The sequence below is a fragment of the Eucalyptus grandis genome, chromosome 9, assembly GCF_016545825.1.
Source record: "Eucalyptus grandis isolate ANBG69807.140 chromosome 9, ASM1654582v1, whole genome shotgun sequence".
Lineage (NCBI taxonomy): Eukaryota > Viridiplantae > Streptophyta > Magnoliopsida > Myrtales > Myrtaceae > Eucalyptus > Eucalyptus grandis.
The window spans coordinates 6793250-6813291 of record NC_052620.1 but is presented as its reverse complement, the minus strand read 5'-3'; the positions used below and the strand labels follow the sequence as shown (position 1 = coordinate 6813291).

The 20042-nt window shown below is 40.8% G+C and overlaps 3 protein-coding genes across 5 annotated transcripts; 2 read left to right on the top strand and 1 right to left on the bottom strand.

The window, feature by feature from the left end:
• Positions 1-1882: 1882 nt before the first annotated feature.
• On the top strand, positions 1883-5373 carry LOC104420199. 3 transcript variants are annotated; one of them, XM_018862167.2, is made up of 5 exons: positions 1886-2295; positions 4248-4298; positions 4427-4560; positions 4652-4743; positions 4860-5373. In XM_018862167.2, exons 1-5 carry the CDS (start codon positions 1948-1950, stop codon positions 4880-4882), a joined length of 648 nt encoding a protein of 215 aa, XP_018717712.2. In that variant the 5' UTR covers positions 1886-1947; the 3' UTR covers positions 4883-5373. The 3 variants fall into 3 exon arrangements, with proteins under 3 accessions (XP_018717711.2, XP_018717712.2, XP_018717710.2); XM_018862165.2 differs by having other exon boundaries at positions 4849-5373; XM_018862166.2 differs by lacking the exon at positions 4248-4298 and having other exon boundaries at positions 1883-2295; positions 4849-5373.
• Positions 5374-9045: 3672 nt separating this feature from the next.
• On the bottom strand, positions 9046-12570 carry LOC104418203. The gene is made up of 2 exons (XM_010029476.3): positions 12094-12570; positions 9046-9455 (listed from the first exon to the last, which is right to left on the bottom strand). The coding sequence occupies exons 1-2, from the start codon at positions 12379-12381 to the stop codon at positions 9240-9242; spliced, it is 504 nt and encodes a 167-aa protein (XP_010027778.2). The 5' UTR covers positions 12382-12570; the 3' UTR covers positions 9046-9239.
• Positions 12571-18316: 5746 nt separating this feature from the next.
• On the top strand, positions 18317-19057 carry LOC104420198 (protein MIZU-KUSSEI 1). Its single transcript, XM_010032088.3, has one exon. The coding sequence runs from the start codon at positions 18317-18319 to the stop codon at positions 19055-19057; it is 741 nt and encodes a 246-aa protein (XP_010030390.2).
• The last annotated feature ends 985 nt before the right edge of the window (positions 19058-20042 follow it).

Below are 20042 nucleotides of genomic sequence, written 5' to 3'. Positions count from 1 at the left end.
TTTCAATAACCAAATTGTACTTAGACATCGAACTCTATACTCATCTTGATTGGCGTCATGTCAACTACAAAGATTTGGTCTTTCTGTGTTGTAAGCATAAACATTAAAGACTTACTATTTTTATAGGGTTAAAAGCTAATATCATGTTTTGAAGAGATGCGACTTTTCTTGATAATAAAGCAAGTATTATTGCTTTGAGTGGAATATTTTTAGTTCAGATTGGTGATTAAAGATAATTTAAAGTAACGTAATAAAAAACTAATTCAAAAGCAAATGTAATCGGAACTACCATTAACTATTCAATGAAATGTCTTTAATCTCTTTTATGCGATTCAAGAGTAGTAACCGATTCTAGAAATTTATGAAGTTCAAAAAATAATTTATTTATCTTATTATTAATCAAGGATTTCATATATAGCTAGAACGGCCCTCACAAATTGCAAAAACTAATTTGTTGAGAATTAATCGGATTGAAGCTATAGCGTCATCATTTGCTTGGAATCGAAATATCTCGCAAGATCTGGGTCACAATTTGTATTGATTAAACAAATTGTTGGAATTTCTACCGTATCTAAAACAAATGAAGTATTTCAATGAAGTCAACATTCTTAAGTGAGAGGGATAATTTTTGTCTATAATTAGAGGAATTAAATCACAAATAGTACAAGAATGATATTTCCTTAAAAAAATTATAGGGAAAATGACACAAATGATCGTGTACTTAGGTTCAATGTGTAATATCATCCATGAACTTTTTAAATTTATTTAATGCGGTCTCTCAAATTTTGATACATATTCAATTTAGTTCATAGACTATATTAAAATATTCAATAGTGTCTCTAAACTGGAATTAATATAAAGATAATATTATATATTTTCATATAATTTAAGGAATAAGACCATATTAAATAAATTAAAAATTAAGGGATGACATTACACATTAGATTAACGTTACATATTAGGCTAAAGTTCAATAATCACGTTGATTAAATTAAAAGTTCATGGACAACATTGCATATTAAACCAAAGTTCATGAGCCATTTATATAATTATCTAAAAATAATAATGGAAAAAACTACAGTTTACAACATAAAGGGAAGCAAATGTCTAAAATACATACAAATATGGTGTATCTACTATTTTTTTTTTTTAGGTTAACATCATGAAAAGTCTCAAATTGATATATTTGTGACAAATTTGTCTCAAACTAATTTTTTGTCTATAAAAAGCTCTAAACTTGTACATTTGTGATAAATTTACCACAAACTAATTTTTTAACCATAAAAAACCATAAACTGATACATTTGTGACAAAACTATTCTTTATTATTTTCTATTAAATTGAATTAATATCAAACTAGTATACATGTGACAAACAGAAGATAAAACTCTAAATTGATATACCCATTAACTGTCATATATTATCAAACTCACCAATTTAATAGTAAAAATTAATAGAAACAAATTGAGGGTACATATGTTATAAGTATACCAATTTGGGAGTCTTTTATGGTGAGAAAATTAGTTTAACATAGGTGGACTGATTTAGAGATTTTTTGTGATAATAACCCTTATTTAAAAATATATATTACTTTAAAGAGTAAACATTGATTATGCAAATATGTGACAGGCATACGATATTAATCATCATGTGTATTTACATTATAGAGAAGGAGAGTAAATTAATCATTTGAATTTAAAAATGGCAGCTTGATAAACAGTTTTCCTCATTATTCAAGAGGTGCTATATTAAGATAGTGAAAACGTGAGTAAATAATTAAATGAATAATTTATTTTTCTAGAAAAAACAACAATTGAAAAAAAAAAAAAAAAAGGTGAAAAATGGAGTTGCGAGACCTTCCTTCTCCTCACCGCTCTGGTCCGAGGGCGGGGGTTGGATTTCGCAAGGCGACACCTTTAGAGAGAGAGAGAGAGAGAGAGAGAGAGAATGTATGGCGCGGCGAAATTGCAAGCATTGAATGCTCCGACCCATTTGAGCTCCGGTCACGAACCCGCCGCGCCGCCGTTCCCGGCCGGCCGGCCGTCGGTTCTCCGGCAGCTGCCACGGCGGCGGCGGCGACCCCGCCGGTTCCTCTCGCTGTCCGTACGGCCGGCGTGCGGCGGAGCGGCCGTGGCGGAATCGGAGGCAGAACCGGCGGGGCCGCCGTCGGTCTCGTCGCGGTACACCTCGTCCGTCGGGTCGTCGTCGTCGTCTTCCGCCGCCGCGGCGCTCCAGCTCTCTCGGTGGAACCTCACTCAGCGCCATGTTCTCATGCTGAACGTCATAGCCTGTGCGGTACTCTCTCTCTCTCTCTCTCTCTCTCTCTCTCTTTTCGTGTTCTCCTCTGTTTCGCGATTCAGTGATTTGAGGACTGCCGATCCTCAATTTTCTTCCTTTTCAATTCGTTGAGTTTCGGGATTGATTACTGATGTTGCGCGGTTGAAAGAGGAATGATTTGCGTTGCGCAGAATTGTCGTCACGGGTTGGGGTTTAGGAAAAGTTAGGGGAAATTAGATGATACTGCAGGTTCCATTTTGCATTGGTTCTGGCATTTTGTAGCTGTTTACTCTTGTCTACATCCAAATGCAGTACTTGTCTCCAGGACTTGATCATGTAGCAAAATCTTCTTTTTTTACCTTGCCCTCTATGTAATTTTGCATCCGCCACATGAGGTTTGTTGTGTTGTGAATCGGCAACTTTTGGTGATCACGTCAGATTGTAAGCCCGAGATGAGCCCTCGAGTCTGTTTCGCGGTATTTTTAACCTCAGCTTCATGAAAATGTATTACTGAAAGCTGTTACGAACGTTAATCTTAACCCATGTCGTCAAAATTGGAGGGGTTTGCCAATTTGGGATAGTGCAATCTTAAGGTTCACTTGACTTTGATCACCCAACTTTTTTTTTCTTTTACTTTGTGGCTTTTGGGAGAAGAAGGGGATATTTGAAATTTGGTGAAAGATTGTTGTTCATTTTGAAAATTTCAGAAATTGCAAGTCAAGTGGTTTCTTGGTATAGATCTCCCCTATCTCCCCTATCTTTCTGTTCTTTTGAGATCCAGTAATACGTTATCCATTGGATAAACCATGTTACATAAAGAAGTCAAGGGAAACTTCTCAGGTTAGTCACTTGCTAAGGGAGACCCGGCAATGCAAATGTTAAATTCTCAGGGGCAAATTTTTGTGTGAACTGGTATGTAGTAGTCAAGGCTGCAGTTTTGCATTTGTCGATGGAAAGGAAAAGAAAGGTCTGAACAAGATTTAAGACCTGTGAAAATTCTCTAGGGTAGAGTTCTCCTCTGGTTACAATGTATGCTCTTGTTTATCTTGGCCTGACACTAGATTAGATCTCTTGAGATGTCATCAATGAGTCAGGAAAACGCATGTTCAACCATCATTGGACATTTCATCACTTGATTAGCAGACTTTTCCCGTATTTTCTTCCTTTTCAACTAATCAAGCTGAGCTTACCGTCTTCCTTTGCTGAGCATTGTCATCTTTTTCATTCTTCTATCACAGTAAAAAGTTGGATTTATGTGCCACAACCCCTGAGGCCTTTTTGCTCTCAATTTTGTTTGGCCGATTGGATGTGCAGAATTCTAGCTCTACTGGACAGTGTTTTCTTGTATTTCTGTATAACTGATAGCTTTCAGGTGACCTTGGTCCACTTTACAGCTCACAAGGTTAATCATACTAGCTGTGGTCACTTCTTCTGAAATAGTATTTTGATAAATATTGAGCAGTCGTAAGTGATAAATGATTTGGTGGGATTGCGCATTAGTGAAGTTTCTTGGTAATGAAACAGAAAGTTTGTCATACTACAACCATAACTGTGGAATACTTGTGAAGGCATATAGTTTTAATTCTTGAAGGACTTGAAATGAGAGACATTAGGATCATATTGTTACATACCAGTCTACTTGCAGACTGTGCCATCAGATGTATTTATCCTGTTAATGCCTGGAGGTGTGTGGCAGCGACTTTATTAAGTGCCCCTAATGTATCTTAAGAAAAGACTTGATCGATTTATATCCATTTAACCTCGTGTAACATTGATCTCCCACAGATATTCAGGTATTTGAGAGTTTTCTTTTCCTTTTTACCTTCATTGATTTCTGGTGTAGCATTTGAGACACATTAAAGTAAGTGAGCGTCATTATGGAACTTGTATCTTCTGCTAATGGATGTTACTTCAAACCTTACTTTCTAGGGTATAATTTGATGCTGAATGGTGCCTATTCTTTACTGCAGGCTGCAGTTTCTGCAACATGGCTATTTTGTTCTGCCATTCCTACTCTTTTGGTATGATGTAGATTTTCGCTCGCTGTGATGAGTACATTGTATTGATGCTGTGTTTGACTCGGTTTCTGTTGATGTATCAATTTTTGTGTCATTTTTCCCTCTTTTTTTGTCCATGTTCTTACCTGAAGGCTTTCAAGAGGGCAGCTGAATCACTGGAGAAGCTGATGGATGTGACTAGAGAGGAGCTTCCTGACACAATGGCTGCTGTTCGATTATCTGGGATGGAAATCAGCGACCTGACCGTGGAACTTAGCGATCTGGGGTCTGCAATTGGTGTACTCTCTTTTTTTCCATGATACCAACCAAGCATCCATCTCACATGATATAACTAAACTTTCTTGAAACTTCCCCAGCCAAGACATAACTCAAGGTGTTAGGAGTTCCACTCGAGCTGTTCGCATAGCTGAGGAGAGATTGCGCCAGTTGACGAACATGGCCCCACCAGGTTTTTTCTCCCATAGCTTTTTCTCTGGATTTTTTTATGGCCATATTCCTTTTCCTTTTCTTTTGCCGAGATCCTCGAGTTTTACTTTGTTTTTTACTTGATTAGCCTTATTGCAGGGGATACCAAGGCAGGAAACTGAGCCTAAAGGACCAGCATTGGCTAGAACTGCGAAAGAGCTACGTGAGGGAATAGTTAAGAGCAGATCAGTCCTGCAGGCGCTTTTAACCCTCACTCGTTTTTCTAGGTTGGCATTAAACTATTTTGCTGGTAAAGCAAAGAGATAACCTGAAAGAGACGACATAGCCATGGGCAATAACGTAGTTTGGTGCATTCTCATCTTATGCCTTTTCATTATCACGGGGATTTGTATCAGGTTGACCATGAAGAATGAGATTGTTGTCCTCTAGGAATCACTATCTGATGTTGAGTGCAATGAAGTCACTTTTCTTATCCATGGCTCTGTAAACAGTAGTAATTTCAAGGATTCTGTTAAGATATTAGGTAGCATGGGGGTTGTTTCTCCTACTTTCACACTGAATTTTGTCTCTCTTTTCTTTGAGACTCATATTTTTGTTATTCCCTGCAGAATTTCTCTGGTGTTAATATCATTGATATGGTGAGCTTTTGTCACATTGGAGGCAAGTGAGACTTGCCTGGTGTACTTGTGGTGGGTCGAAAATGATTTGAGTTCCGCTGAATCGAGCACAAACTGACATGATAATAGCAAACCAATCTATAGGCAACATAGTGATTACATGTCAAAGAGAAATATGCTTGTTTGTTTGAGGTTGTCAGCTTTTTGACATGCATACCAATCTGACTTCTTGATATCTTAGGTTTGTGGTAACTATGAGTTTGACCGTCCAGTTGTTAAGAAAGGTAACTTATTCATATGATGTTGTACAGACCCGACCAAGCTATCTTGTCGTGTGCTGAAAAGTCCGAGAAAATGAGGATGTTTTCATCTTTGTAATTGCATCGACGACCAAGAACGAACGCACGACGTGGATCTCTGCATTAGGAACTGAAACATTGACAGGAATACGATGTAGATCAAGAAACCGTAGGAAAATAACTTCGGATATGGATCCTGCCTACATATTTGAATTGGACAAATAGTTCAAGACCGATTAGCAGACTCATAGCATTTGAGCTTTTAATAGACACATCTATGGAGTGATCATGGTATGTTTCTAGTCAGGAATTGCAGATACCAGGGATGTATTTGGTAACAATTATGTTCTTGGAAACAATTTTCTCTTAGAAATGGTTTTTTCCGATTCAATTCCCTAGACAAGCTTCTGAATATTTAAAGGTGTGTAGTAATTATATAAAAATTTTATTCGTGGAATAAAAACACGTTTGGTACAACTTTCAATTTTTTTTTATGACTTAGAATTTCTTTAAATTTTTAAAATAATTTTATTACATTTTTCCTCTTTTTGTTTTGTTTTTTGTTTTCCCTTTTCTTCTTTTTCTTCCTCTAGTTGGTCGCTGGCCTTAGGAGAGTCTTGTTGGCCCGAGCTTTGTCGGTGGCTAGGTGAGGCTCAATCTCGCCTAAATCTAGTGAGATCATGCTTGCCTAGCCACTGTCAAAGCTCGGCCTTGCCTAGCCACTCGCGAGGTCAACCTTGCTATGGTTGGGCAATGCGGCTAGGTGAGGCTCGAGCTAACAAGACTTGGGCTCACCGAGGGCTAGTAAGGCTCCCTTGAGTTTGGTGACCGGTTAAAGGAAGAAAAAGAAGGGAAAAAAAAAAGGACTTGATTTTAAAATTGTTTTCGAGAACAAAGAAGTAACCTTTTTTTATATTTTCATTGTGTTTTAAATTTATTCTCATGAACAAAAAGTTATCAAACATATTTATGTTTTTTTTTTTTTTAATTCCTGGTAACAAAAGAATAGAAATAGATACTGTTTGGAATATTACCAAAGAGGCTCTAAATCGCATCATCGATTGGTATCGTTTTCACGGTTGATGTATCTAGGGTCATTAATTATATAAGCTGTCTATCTCTGAAAGCGATATTTGCGAAACAAAACAACAAAAAACTGAGCCGACGTCGGCAAGGGCCAAGTAACGTGAAAACGAGTTGATCTTTTAAAACAATAGGGTCTATCAAATAATCGTAGTGCAAAGATTGGACCGACAACGGGGCTGGACTTGATGTCATGGTGCGAGAAGTACTGATAATGTAAAAAATAATTGGATTCACTGTTTTTCCCAATGTCAACTCTAACAAAAATCACTTTTCAGTGTGTCTTTGTCACAGACTGAGGGAAGACAGAAAGAACTCAATTCTTTATAATGGCCAACGGAAAAACAGAACACTTTGATGTAAAATATAGGGAAGATATGTATTAAATATTGACAAATCGATGTATCGTGACACATTTATTTCAAATTAATTTCCATCTCACAAAAAATCAGAAGCCGAACCCAATGACTTATCTTATCCCAAATTAATTTCCGCCTCATAAAAAATCTCTGGTCATAACTCAACTCAAATCTACTCCACATTAATGGTTTGGTATTGAACGTGGAGGGTAGATTTAAATCCAAGATACTAGTTTGGGATTTGCCATGAGATGAAAATTAATTTGGTGATAAATGTGTCGTAGAATATCATTTTGTGATTTTTTTATGAGATGAAAATTAATTTGGGGAAAATGTATTGTGGGATAGTTGTTTGAGATGGAGTGACTTTCGCAGGGAATATTGGGGCACGAAGGAAATGGAGGCAACTAAAATAAAGGCATAAAAACTAATTTTCCTTCCTCTTATTTTTGAGAGTGACATGTGGAAGTGGAAAAATAAATAGAGTTGTAAAATGTAATTTTTTTTTTTAAAAGGAAAAGGGTGCATTTTAACTTTCGAATGAGTTGTCAACATGTTGAGGAATAATGAGGGGAAAATTATCCAAAAACTCATAAACCTATTACAATTGTGCCAATTCAATCATAAATTTATTTTTTTGACTAATTCAACCTAAAAATTTTGCAATTATACAACTCAATCCTTCCAGCCAAAATTAGCTAGTCGAGGATATTTTTTTAATAATATTTTATTTTTTCGAATTATTTTATTGATTTTTATCTTCTTCTTTTTTTTTCCTTTTTTTTTTTTCTCTCACCTCCCTCCTCCTCCCTCCATCTTTGGCTTCGACAACCGGCCAAAGGGGGGTTGGCTAGTTATTGAGCCAAGGCAGTCGGGCTAGCTCACCTCGCCGTCGTTGGGCGAGAGCGAGCTCACCCAGCCACTAATGGGGCTCGCCCTCGCCGAATCTAACAAGAGCTAGCCTCACCGTCGTTGGGTTTGGCGAGGGCTTGCCTCGCCGTTGTTGGCCATGGCGAGCTCGCCCAAATCACTAGGGGCAAGCCCTTGCCGCATTTGGCGAGGGCTTGCTTGGCTATTATGGGCGGGGCGAGCTCGCCCACACCCTCGCCAAACCTAGCAACGATGAGGCGTGCTCGCCCGGCTGTCTTGGCCTGGCGATTGGTTGACCCTCTCCTTTAGCTGATCACCGGAGCTGAAAAAGGAGGGAGGGAGGAGGGAGGAGAAAAAGAAAAAAAGAGAGAAAAAAAGGATAAAAATTAATAAAATAATTCAAAAATAGAATATTATTTAAAAAAATTAAGGTCTTTTGGAAAGTAGCATTTTTGGAATGCAAGTCTTGGCTCCTCATTCACGGTTCATCTTCTCCATGGTTTGCACGAAGAAGCTAGACGGAGGTCAACTACTACACATGCCGGTGATTATCTCGTGAGGCGTCGTGCAACCTCAGGCGAGGCTATTCAACAGCTAGATCTTGCCGCAATGGCTAAACTCCACCAAAAATATTTAAAATCTATTTTTAAAAGTTTAGCAAAAGTCATTTAAAAAATGTAATTTTTACCAAACAATATTTAAGTCAATGTTATTTCCCAATACACTTTAAAATTACAATTTACCAAACGTTATTTGCATTTTCTCAATGATATTTCCCTTATTCATAAATCTTTTCAAATTTTATCAATTGAGTTTGTCTAACCAATTTGGGTGAGAAATCATTAGCATGAATGTCGATCGTCTTCTATAGCACGACCAGCTTAGAATGACCAATTTCGACATGGATAATTTTTAATTATATTTTTTCAAAACCTTTTTATGTTTTCCTTTCTTTGTTCATTTGTTTTTTTTTTTTTGGACAATCTTGGCCAATGAGATCGGACCATCGTCAGCCACAAGTGAGGGCCAACAACCCTCGCCCGGGTTGGGCAAGGTGCCAGCCAAAGTTGGAAATCAATCGTGCTGCACACCAATGAAATCCCCCAAGCATGGACCTTAGTCAATGCATTCATCTTATATACAATATCCATTGAACAGATAAAAGCTAGTATCACAACTAATTTCGTGATGATTACAAATCTACAGTCTCATGTACACGCGGTCGGCGACGGTCCAGATGGTCCTGGACAATGAGTTAACAGACATCAAAACTCAACAACCAACGCAACATCATCTGCTGTGTCTTTTAAAGGAAGAATTCTCTGAAGTGAAATCCAATCCTAAGCACTTGAGGAACGCCATCCTCGCTAGCCTAACTATGGAGCAAGGGTGATGATCCATGTAGCCATGACTCGAGTTATCCCCTTCGATTTCATCTTCTTCAACAGCTACTCTTCTGCTCGCGCTCATCGCGATGAAGCCTTTGACGCTCTGGCTTTCGCTGACCTGCAAGTTTTCGGTTCAAAGAGGGAGGTTAGGCACCGTTATGAAAGCCAGCTCATTGCACAAGATAACAATGACTAAGAGCCTCAGCACACATGTCCAGAGCAAGAATCAGTTCCTTTAAGGCAGGTAGATAAAACGCATGAACTCGGTTGGACTCTGCACCTAATTTTTTTCTTCTTTTGGTTGGACCATGTATTTCAGAAAATTATACAATGAGCTCTCTTTTGGTGGTGTCCGGCCCAACTTTCACGCACCTCACCTAATTTACTTCCACAGGCAATCTAAATAGCTCACTCACCAATGTCGAAATAGAGCATTTAAGCCAACACCCAAAGAGAAGATACTAGCTCTCTTGCTATCTAAGCAAACACCTTAAAGGGTCCTTTTGTAATCTCTTACAAATTGGAGATTCTAAGCGCATGGACATTTGTGCACTTTGGGGGGTTTCTTTTGGCAGATGCGCGCGGCAAGCGATTCCCCAGTACATTTACTCAATAAATCAAACGCGAGAAACGAGGCGATGCAAAAAGGCAACAGAGAAAAGGTACGTGCAAGATTGAAGCAATGATACAACACAACGACAAAGGACCAACGAGAAAGCACCCTCATGCACACCGCAATACTCCATGTGGAAATCATTTCTTAAAAAGAGAGCTATTATTGCACGCTCAATAACCAACCAAAAAAAAATAAAAATTTAAGGCCTAAATTAAATATGCGATAAAAAAATTCAATACCCATTGATTGAAAAGGAAATCATAGTTCCTGTCCTAATCCATGTCTTTTATTTTATTATATTATATCTTACTCATCAGCCTTTTCGATAACTCTCCTGGACACACCGAAGCTTTGGCTGGCGGCGTTTCCTTGTGATTGATTATTCCTAAAACCGTCCAATTTTCGAAGCAAGGTGAAGGAGGCACGTCTCTGGTGGAGACAACTTGTCTTGACCTCAAAGGCAAAACCTTTCGGTGCCTCATTCTCACCTAATACCCACAAAACCCCGAATCTTAAATTTTAGCCAAAGGCGAAAGCTGATGTGCCCCCACTGATTCCAATCTCATCATAGAAAAGTTGAATTTAAGGGCCTATTCCACCGACTAAAATCAGATGCTCAAACACAAAAAACAAAACAACACCCGCATCGCATGTCAATACAGCTATTGAGAAATGGCACCAGCTCATCCTTACGTTGGCAAGGCAATGCTTGTCCTCACCATAATAATATAGGAGAAAACATAACTTAAACCCATTGCACAAACCGGTCCAAATTCGGACCCCCTAATTGAAAGTTTGTGCTTTTTTATGAGACAGAAAAATTGAACCATAATTCAGATTTGGCCCCAAGTTGTTGTTTTCACAGGAAATGAAAAAAAAAAATTCTGACAAAATTCAGACTTAAGTTAAAATTACTGCTGTTTTACCAAACTTAAACCCATTGCATAAACCGTCCAAATTCGGACCCCCAGACCGAAAGCTTGTGCTTTTCCATAAGACAAAAAGGAAAAATGAACCACGATTAAGATTCAGCCCAAAGTTGGTGTTTTTACGGGAAAACAAAATAATTGTATGGAGCAAAACTAAGACTGGAGCTAAAGTTACCGCCTTTTTACCAGACTTAGAGCCCGACACAAAGTTTGCAACTTTTGAGGAAATTAGGCCTTCACGGACGAATCGCAAGCAGACAACGTATGTATAAATCGGGCATACATTAAGGATTGTAACATGACATTCAAGTGGGGACATATGCATAAGTTCAGTCGACATGACCCCAAGAAGCGAAAAAGGAAGACGATTATTAAACAGGCAGTGGGGTCCGAAATCAAGGCAGGGAAGGCCCGGATGAGATTCCCCCCGATCGGAGGGTCCGGAATCGATCAGATGTTATCGATCAATCCAAATCGGATCAAGATTTCACACCGCCCACCATCATTATTCCTCCCCTTTTCAGCGAAATCCCATCGCCAGTCCACCCGAAGTTCTACTTTCCAATCCGCGCGTTTGGAGAACGATAAGGTCAGAATCGGCCGTTGAGAATCGTTTCGTTCCGACCGGGGGGAGCATATCCTCACACGCAAAAGTCAGGGATTTCCGACGCTTTACGACGAAGCTTCGTGGGGTCAAGCAATGCCACCAATGCAGCGGCGGATTTCCGATTGGGGGAATTTTACTGGGAAAGCGACCGCGACACCAGACGGACTTCCCCTCGGATTTTTCTTCTTTTCGCAAGTTGAATTTTGATTTTTTTTTCCAGTTTTTTTGGGGAGGAGGAGGAGGGAGCCGACGATGATGCAGAAGGAATTCTGGAAGGTGGGGCCCCATTCGAGTCGTCGCTTTCAGCGACCGTGAATTAGCCCGAGGGAGTTGAAGACGGACGGACGGTTTTTGAAAAGTCTTGACCGGTCTGCGTTCCCGATCGTTTGAATCATCGCGATCCGAACGAGAACGAGCAGAGCATCATCGATTCGCGCGCGCGGAGCAGCAGAGAACCAAGTTCCATCGCTCGCCGAATCGGCCCCCGCAAAAGGAGAGCGATTCACTCCGTAACCGAATCTCTAATCAACTCCGCGAATCGAAACATCGGAACCGCAAGCGAGCGACGGCGGAAAGAAGAGAGTCGAGGGAGCCGTGCGCGTACCTGGTGAGCGCCGTGGACGACGAACTGCTGCTTGCGGGCGCGAGGAGGAGAAGGAGGAGGAGGAGATCCGCGCGGCTCCACGGGAGGGAGGCGAGACGACGCCGGCGTCGACGAGGAGGAAGAGGGAGCGTCGGCGGCGGCGGCGGCGGCGGAGGAAGGGTCGTCGGAGGGGGAGGAGGTGAGGGAGCAGAGGAGGAGGAGGAGGAGGAGCATGACGAGGAGCTGGATCCAAATCAGCCACGGGATCCTCAAGCTCTGGACCACCAGCTCGTCCCCGAATTCCACCATGGACGCCGCCTGTCGGAAGAACCTTCGGCTTCGGCCGGCGCTCTCTTTCTCTTTCTCTCTCTTCTGCTTCTTCTTCTTCTTCAGCTTCAGTAGAGAGAGAAAGAGAGAGAGAAGAGAGAGAGAGAGAGAAGTGAAGGGGAAGGGGAAGGGGAAGGAGGGCGTTAGTGGAGGTGAAGAACGGAGGGTCGTTTTTGATGCGCGTGAGGGTGCGCCACTCGTGGTAAGTCGACTCGACCGCCACATGAATGGGGCGCTCCCCTTTTCTTTCTTTTCTTTTCCTTTTTCCCCCTTTTTTTTTTTATTATAATCACATAATGAATAATATTATAATAAAATATTATTCATCCATTCATTTTTTAAATTATGTAAGTGGACGGTTATTTTTAAAAAAATATTTTTTAAATGATTCGTTTTCCACCAAACAAACAAATCATGAGGTGGGTCGCTGCATTACACGAATTTTTATGGCATGAATTATAACGTCAAGGTTTGTTAGGTCTATCACCTTATTTTATTTTATTTTATTTTTATTTCAAGTCAGCAAATCTTTTTCCTTTATTTTTCAAGCCAAAATAATGAGAGATGTAATTTGGAAGACGCGTGGAAGCAACTTAAATGCTAGCATGGCAATTCTAACAACGAGTTAAAAGAAATTATGGTCGCATCATGTGATGGTGTTAGAATTGTCAACGCAAGGATTAAATTGAGTGGGTTTTTGAATGTTTAAGGACTAGATCGAATGAAAGAAAAATTCATGAACCAAATTAAATATTGAAGATAATATTTAGGCACCATTCTTGTGGGTACCTTCTTTTTTAGTATCTTTTTTCCTCTTTAGTGAACTCTCTCAATATGAACAAATAAGGAAGTAAAAATCTTATGGAGAGAGAGAGAGAGAATTTATTATTTGGATAGGCCATGTTTTCATCGGTTTTCAATTTTCTGATGAGTGAGTTACAAGTATCAATATTATCCACATTTATATTTAGTTATGTTGGCGTGTAAATGATGTTCATAACTTCCAATCACGGATGTATGAAAATGTTAACCCTTTCTAGAATTACCAGAGATGGCTAAAACCGGCCCAAAATAAATTCTAAAATTACATACTTAAAAAACAACAAATTTATCATAAAAAAGAAGAAGAGGGAAAGTAAATTATCTACTCTCTAGATGCTTTAATAAATTCATAAAAAAAGAAGAAGAAAGAAAAGCGTGATGAAAAAACAAATGAGCTAGAAAATACGTGGTGATAATATATAATTAAGAGAGAGAGAGAGAGAGAGATCGAAAATGGCCACAGTGCAGCCTTTCGGGTCAAGAGTGTTGAGCTCTAAATGAGCTTCTCGAATTGTACTTACTGTTCTCATAACTCCACTCGCAAAAAAAAGGTATGGCCTATCGTTTCATAGATGGCAAGAGAGATTATTTTATTTGTTCTATTTTAACTTAAATTTAATAAAATTCAGCCTAGGCCCGAATCGGCCTGGACCGAACCGATTCAGCAGTTCGGTTCGAGCCATATTCCCAAGGGGCAAGACCCAATCTTCAAGATGGGCCTAGAAATCCAACGATGGGTTCGGGCCGAGCAACTTCATCATCCTTAAAGTCCACAAGGAACAGATTCCCACATTTCGCCATCTCATCGGGAGTAGAAGATCTTCTTCCTGTTCCAAGCATGGATACAGCAGCCAGAGAGAAGCATGTTGCAGTAGGGGTGATCGGTTCCCGGTTCGCTCTGGTGGTTCGGTCCGGTTCCACCTTGGAACCGAGAACCGGACCGGGAGCACCGGTTCTCAAAATTGAGAACCATGGATCGGACCATTCGGTCCTAGGACCGGGAACCGGACCGGTCCAACAAAATTGGCTCTACTTTTTTGCATTAAAGAGCGACCAGCCCGATCAATCTAATTCGGTTCTCGGGCGATTCAACAAAATTGATCACACATGTTTCCACGTGCAATATATTCAAACTTATTTGTGTGAATATCAATTACACTTCGTGTGTCTCACGAAGTAGATTTTCTCTATAAATAAAAGAGGAATAACAAGAAGAGTTTTAATAGTCTTTTGGCTACATAAGAGGTTGCTACCTCAATTGCAATTTTTGTTGCAATAAGTTATAATGTTTATATGTTTTATATATTCTATGTATATAAATTATATATAAAAAAAATTAGTTCGGTCCGGTCGGTCCGGTTGGTTCGGTTCGGTCCGGTTCCCACCTTGGAATCGGGAACCGGACCGTGACCATGGGAACCGCCCAAAACCGGCCGGTTCGATCTGGTCCGGGTGGTTCCCGTTGCACACCCCTATGTTGCAGGAACAGTTCTTACATTTGACCAATCTTGAGTTCATTTCAGCCCATCACCACCTTTGTTAGTTTGGAAAAAGTAAACTTATTATTGTATTAGTATTAATTAAGTCCCAAAACTTTTAGTTAGGCATATTTATTCATAAACAATTTTATATTGATATCAATTCAATTTATTCAATTAATTTTAAGTTGGAAATCACTGACATGGACACCAACCATCCTATGTAATATAATTTATGCTAACATGGATTTATTTTTTTTTATAACTTTTTAGTAATTTTTTATTTTCCTTTTCTTTTTGTCGATGGTCGACGAGGGTTAGCTTTGCCTGGGTGAGGATCGCCCTCGCTAGCCATAGGTAAGGGTTAGCCTCGTTGGTGGTGCCTAAGTGACGGCGAGCACTGGCGAGGTCCCCCTCACTAGATATGGTGAGATTGTCCCTTCGTTAGGCCAAGACAACCTCACTAAGCCTTGTTTGGGTGAGGGTCAGCCACCTCAACATGGGGCCTCACCAGTGCTCACCCTCACCAGCTATGGATTGAGGCTAATGGCCAATCACCAACAAAAAGAAAAGGAAAAGAAAAAAAGAAAGGAAGAAAAAAATTTAAAAATTATTAAAAAAATCTATGTCAAAACTAGTCGTGCCACACAAGATGATCAGTGCCTACTTTAGCAATTCTTTATCTAAATCGACTAGATGAACTGAATTGATATTACTGCAATAGGTTTAGAAATATTTTAGTACTTTTCCCATTTTCTTCACTAGGCAAGCAAACATCTCTTGAGCTTGCTAAAGCATGAGTAGCTTTTCAAGCTCCACATCTTTCCATGGTACCTAGTAGGGATGATCAGTTTCCAGGTGGTCCGATTCCCACCCTGGAACTAGGAATCGGATCAAGAGGATTGATTCTAAGTTTATGGAATCGAGAATCATGCTGCCTAGTCTTGGGAGGGACTAGTTCGGTTTGGTTCCTGGACGATCCAAAGATTCACAATAATTGTGACAGATTTCAAGTTTAAAACGCCACTGGACTGCCATTGCCACATTAACGGCCACCACCAATCATTGTCGAATAGTACCAGGACCCATGAGAATATAGAAACAAGACAAGGCCGAGAAATACAACCGAAAGGGAATGCAAAATAGATGAATCGAAGACGAATGTGAGATGAACATCCAAGTGTTTTGATTAAAAGATTTTCCTTAAATAAGAAAACTCTTTTGTTTAAGCATCATTACAGACACATAGCAGCCAGTTCGGATACACAGCACAGAGACAAGTTTGCACGAGTTTGGTTCAAGAATTTCATAGAGAATGTGGTGAGTGCGGAGTGAGGAGAAGACGTCGACCATTTTTTGGAACTCAAACCCAGACTTGGACTCAAACGACCATCAGGAAATGCTTGATATCAAAGAAACCAACTCAGTTGGACACAAAACACTCAAAAACTGGAGAAACGGAGCTCGGCTCATCCTTTAAGCAGAACAAAGCGAAGCAAAAGGGGGTCACAGGGATGAGTATTTAATTGTGGGGGTCCCTACTTGGTTCAAAGATGGTGGGGTGAGTTTGAGATTAATCGGACTACAGCCGACAGCCTCGCCATGTTTCGTGCTAGGCTTCTCAGGGAAGAGCAAGCATGAAAGGCTGCGGTGTAAGAGCTGAGGGAAAAAACTAGCGTGAAACTGGAGAGGGAACAACCGAATTGTAAAGAAAAGAGGGCTTAGGTTTCTGTGAAGAATTTTAAGGAAAAAAAAATAGACGATCCAATCCGGATGCGCAGTTTCACCTCGAAAATCATTGGTCCAAGCCATGTTCCGAGCTGGGCTTCTTAGGAAAGAGCGAGCATGAGAGGTTGAGGTGTGAGAGGTTGAGGGAAAGAACTAGCATGAAACTAGAGAGGGAACAACCGAATTGTATAAAAATAGGGCTTAGAGTTTCTATGAAGAATTTTAAGAAAAAATAAAAATAAATAATCGATCCAATGCAGGTGGTTGGTTCCACCCTGAAATCGAGAACAGAATTGAAAATCACTAGTTCCAAGCCATGTTTCAAGCTAGGCTTCTCAGGAAAGAGCGAGCATGAGAGGTTGAGGGAAAGAACTAGCACGAAACTAGAGAGGGAACAACCGAACCATAAAGAAAAGAGGGGTTAGGGTTTCCAATGACGAATTTTAAGAAATTAAAAAATAAAATAGTCGATCCAATCTAGGTGGACAATTCCACCCCGAAATTGAGAACAGAATAAAAAATCACTGGTTCCATTAATGGAACCGAGACCTTCCAAAACCAGCTGGTTTGGTCTTTTCCGGGTGTTTTCCAAGTCCAAGTGTTCTTTTTGCACACCTCTGGTCTGAGGAGCCTTCTTTTGAGCCAATCTTATAGGAAAACCAAGAACATCCGAACCACTTATGAGCTAATGCTAGACCACCGTGTCCGCATCCTTTTATGGCCGATTTGCGTGGCACCATGTCAAAACTGTGTCATGCCATTCGATTTATAACGACCTCCGGCCGATGCCATGTCAATCTTCTTGGCATCGATTGCGTTATGGCTACCAAATGTTGGAATGGAAATGACAAGATCTTGCAATTTATGTTAACGCGAAATCACCAGAGAAATAAACGAGAAATAATAAGCATATCAGAAATTTACGTGGTTTGGTCCGAGTATCGATACCTACATCCAGCAGCAAATAACAACTATAATCAAAGAATTAGAGTTTACAATATCTCACACGCTTAAATATTTTTCACACCTAAATTTAATCAAAAATTTAAAGTGTTTATAAATAAACAAGCTCAGTTGGATATAAACTTACGGCACAAAATTATCGCGCTTTCAAGCTCGAAACAAAAAAAACGCACGCGGTTTTCTTCAGCTTGACTGTGTGTGGCTTGCGGCTCCCTTGTTTTTTTTGTCTTTCTCTCGTAGGGTTTCAGCCGCTACCTCCCGGAGACGTCCGTGTTCTTCTCTAATATGTGCCCAAGTCAAAAGTTTGATCTTGACCCACCAGCTTTTCTCTCTACGTACAAGAGGGCTTCTCACCTTTTTTTTTTTTCTTTCCCTTTTTAGCTAAAAAGAAATTCAAGTTTGAAACTCATGGAATTAAAGTCAAATCTTTGACTTTTGGTTAACCCCCCACCAGGTATAACTTGTAGAGAGATTCGGCTCCTCGAGGAAACTTTTGCTTATTTTATTTTATTTTTTCTTTTGTAAATCTTTAAAAGTCCAACAAAGCTTTTTTATCGATCGAAAATATTCAAGCGAATTATATTTTGCAAACGCTCAAATTCGAGACATAATTTAACACTAAAAATTCATTCCATACAAGCAATTAAGGCTCCAACGTGATCAATATAGATCGGTTAATTAATTTCCGTTGCTTTGCTATTGCATTATATATGCATGGCCTCTTGTATGCATATTTGTTGCACATAATTCATGCAGATTCGGAATTACATGAAGCTAAAATTGGGTACGTTCAAACTTGCCCAATTTTAGGATCGGAAGGCTCTCTCCAACCTCATGCCCATACCAACCTTAACGAAGCAAAACCTGTTCCCTCTCCCTCCCTCTCTCATGGCATCCTTCCATTGCCGGTCCACGAACATCCAATAATGGGGGAGCCACGATTCGCAACCGCCCCCTCCTCCGATGACCACTGGCACAGACCGGCGCCTCCCTCGCCACCGCCACCACCGCCCCACCAGCCGCTCTCCCTTGTCCAGCCTTCCCAGAAGAAAAGGCACAAGACCAAGGTGTTCCGCGTCTTCCGCTCCGTGTTCCGGTCGCTCCCCATCATCACCCCGGTGTGCAAGTTCCCGTCCCTCCCGATGGGCATCCCCGACCCCCACCGGACGGCCTCGGGGTCCCGCGTGACCGGCACGCTGTTCGGGTACCGGAAAGGGAGGGTCAGCCTGTCCATGCAGGAGACCCCTAAATGCCTCCCCACGCTGGTGGTGGAGCTCGCCATGCAGACCAACGTGCTGCAGAAGGAGCTGAGCTCCGGCATGGTGAGGATCGCCCTGGAATGCGAGAAGAGACCGGACAAGGACAAGACCAAGATCCTGGACGAGCCCCTGTGGACCATGTACTGCAACGGGAAGAAGGCCGGGTACGGCGTCAAGCGGGAGGCCTCGGCGGAGGACCTCAGCGTGATGGAGCACCTCAAGCCTGTGTCGATGGGCGCCGGGGTCCTGCCGGGCAACTCCGACGTGGAGGGACCCGACGGCGAGCTGGCCTACATGCGGGCGCACTTCGAGCGGGTCGTCGGGTCGAAGGACTCCGAGACGCTGTACATGCTGAGCCCGGAGGGCAACACCGGGCCGGAGCTTAGCATATTCTTTGTGAGGATTTGAGTTTTTATGTGGAATCCCGGGTCGAATCATCTAGCGAAGGGTTACGAATGATCGTGTGATGCTGCTTCCGGCGATGGCGGTTTGATCTTCATCGTCGGCTTCACGGCGGCGACACGCCGTGGATCATCGCTTGGATGAGTTAAGGTAGAAAATGAGGGCAAAAGGAGCGAAGAGAGTTCAGGGGGAAGGCAAGTGCCTAATGAATCATTCGATCTAGGACAACTTTTTCTCATAGATCCACATAGCAAGTCTTTTGATGTAATTCTCTTTTGTTTTCGTTTCTTTTGTATATCGTCCATGGTCATGAGCAACAAAGAAAGAAGTTTTCGACATATGTTCAAATTCTCATCGTGTAGTTGTAGGCTTTTGTAGCTTTACCCAGATTTCCTTCATTTCGATTGTTTTGTTCTTTGTGTTTTTCGACAATCCATTAGTTTCTAGCGCTGGTTGGGCTTAGGCCCCGCCATAGTTCGGAAAACTTTAGGTGCCCGTGATTGGTATGAGTCTAGTAATATAGTCCATCTGATCATGTGAGCCTCATCTGGGATCCACAAGATTTAACGGCTCACATGTGTTGGACCGACTCGGTTGAGTGCAATTATTGATTTTGCCAATAGATGTGGCAATGTCACCTTTGCACAAAGACCGTTTCTTAGGAAGTACATCGAGTTATGATTTTATGTTGCGTTTGGACATCGAGTTATGATTTTATGTTGCATTTGGACACCAAGGCAAGGATTATGGTACGACAATGAGAAGAAATATGACGAACTTTCAATATCATGCCTATCAACTGATTGAACATCAAATATCACGGCCGATATAATCATAAAAAGAAAATGAAAAGTAATAAAATGTAAAAAAGAAAAAAGAAAAAGTGAAATGAAAATGAAGGAGAGGTCGTCGGCCTAGTGAGTGCACAATTGCCTTAAATGCTGGCTGGTTCTCCGATTGAACTTGTCTTTTAAAATAAAAATAAAAAATT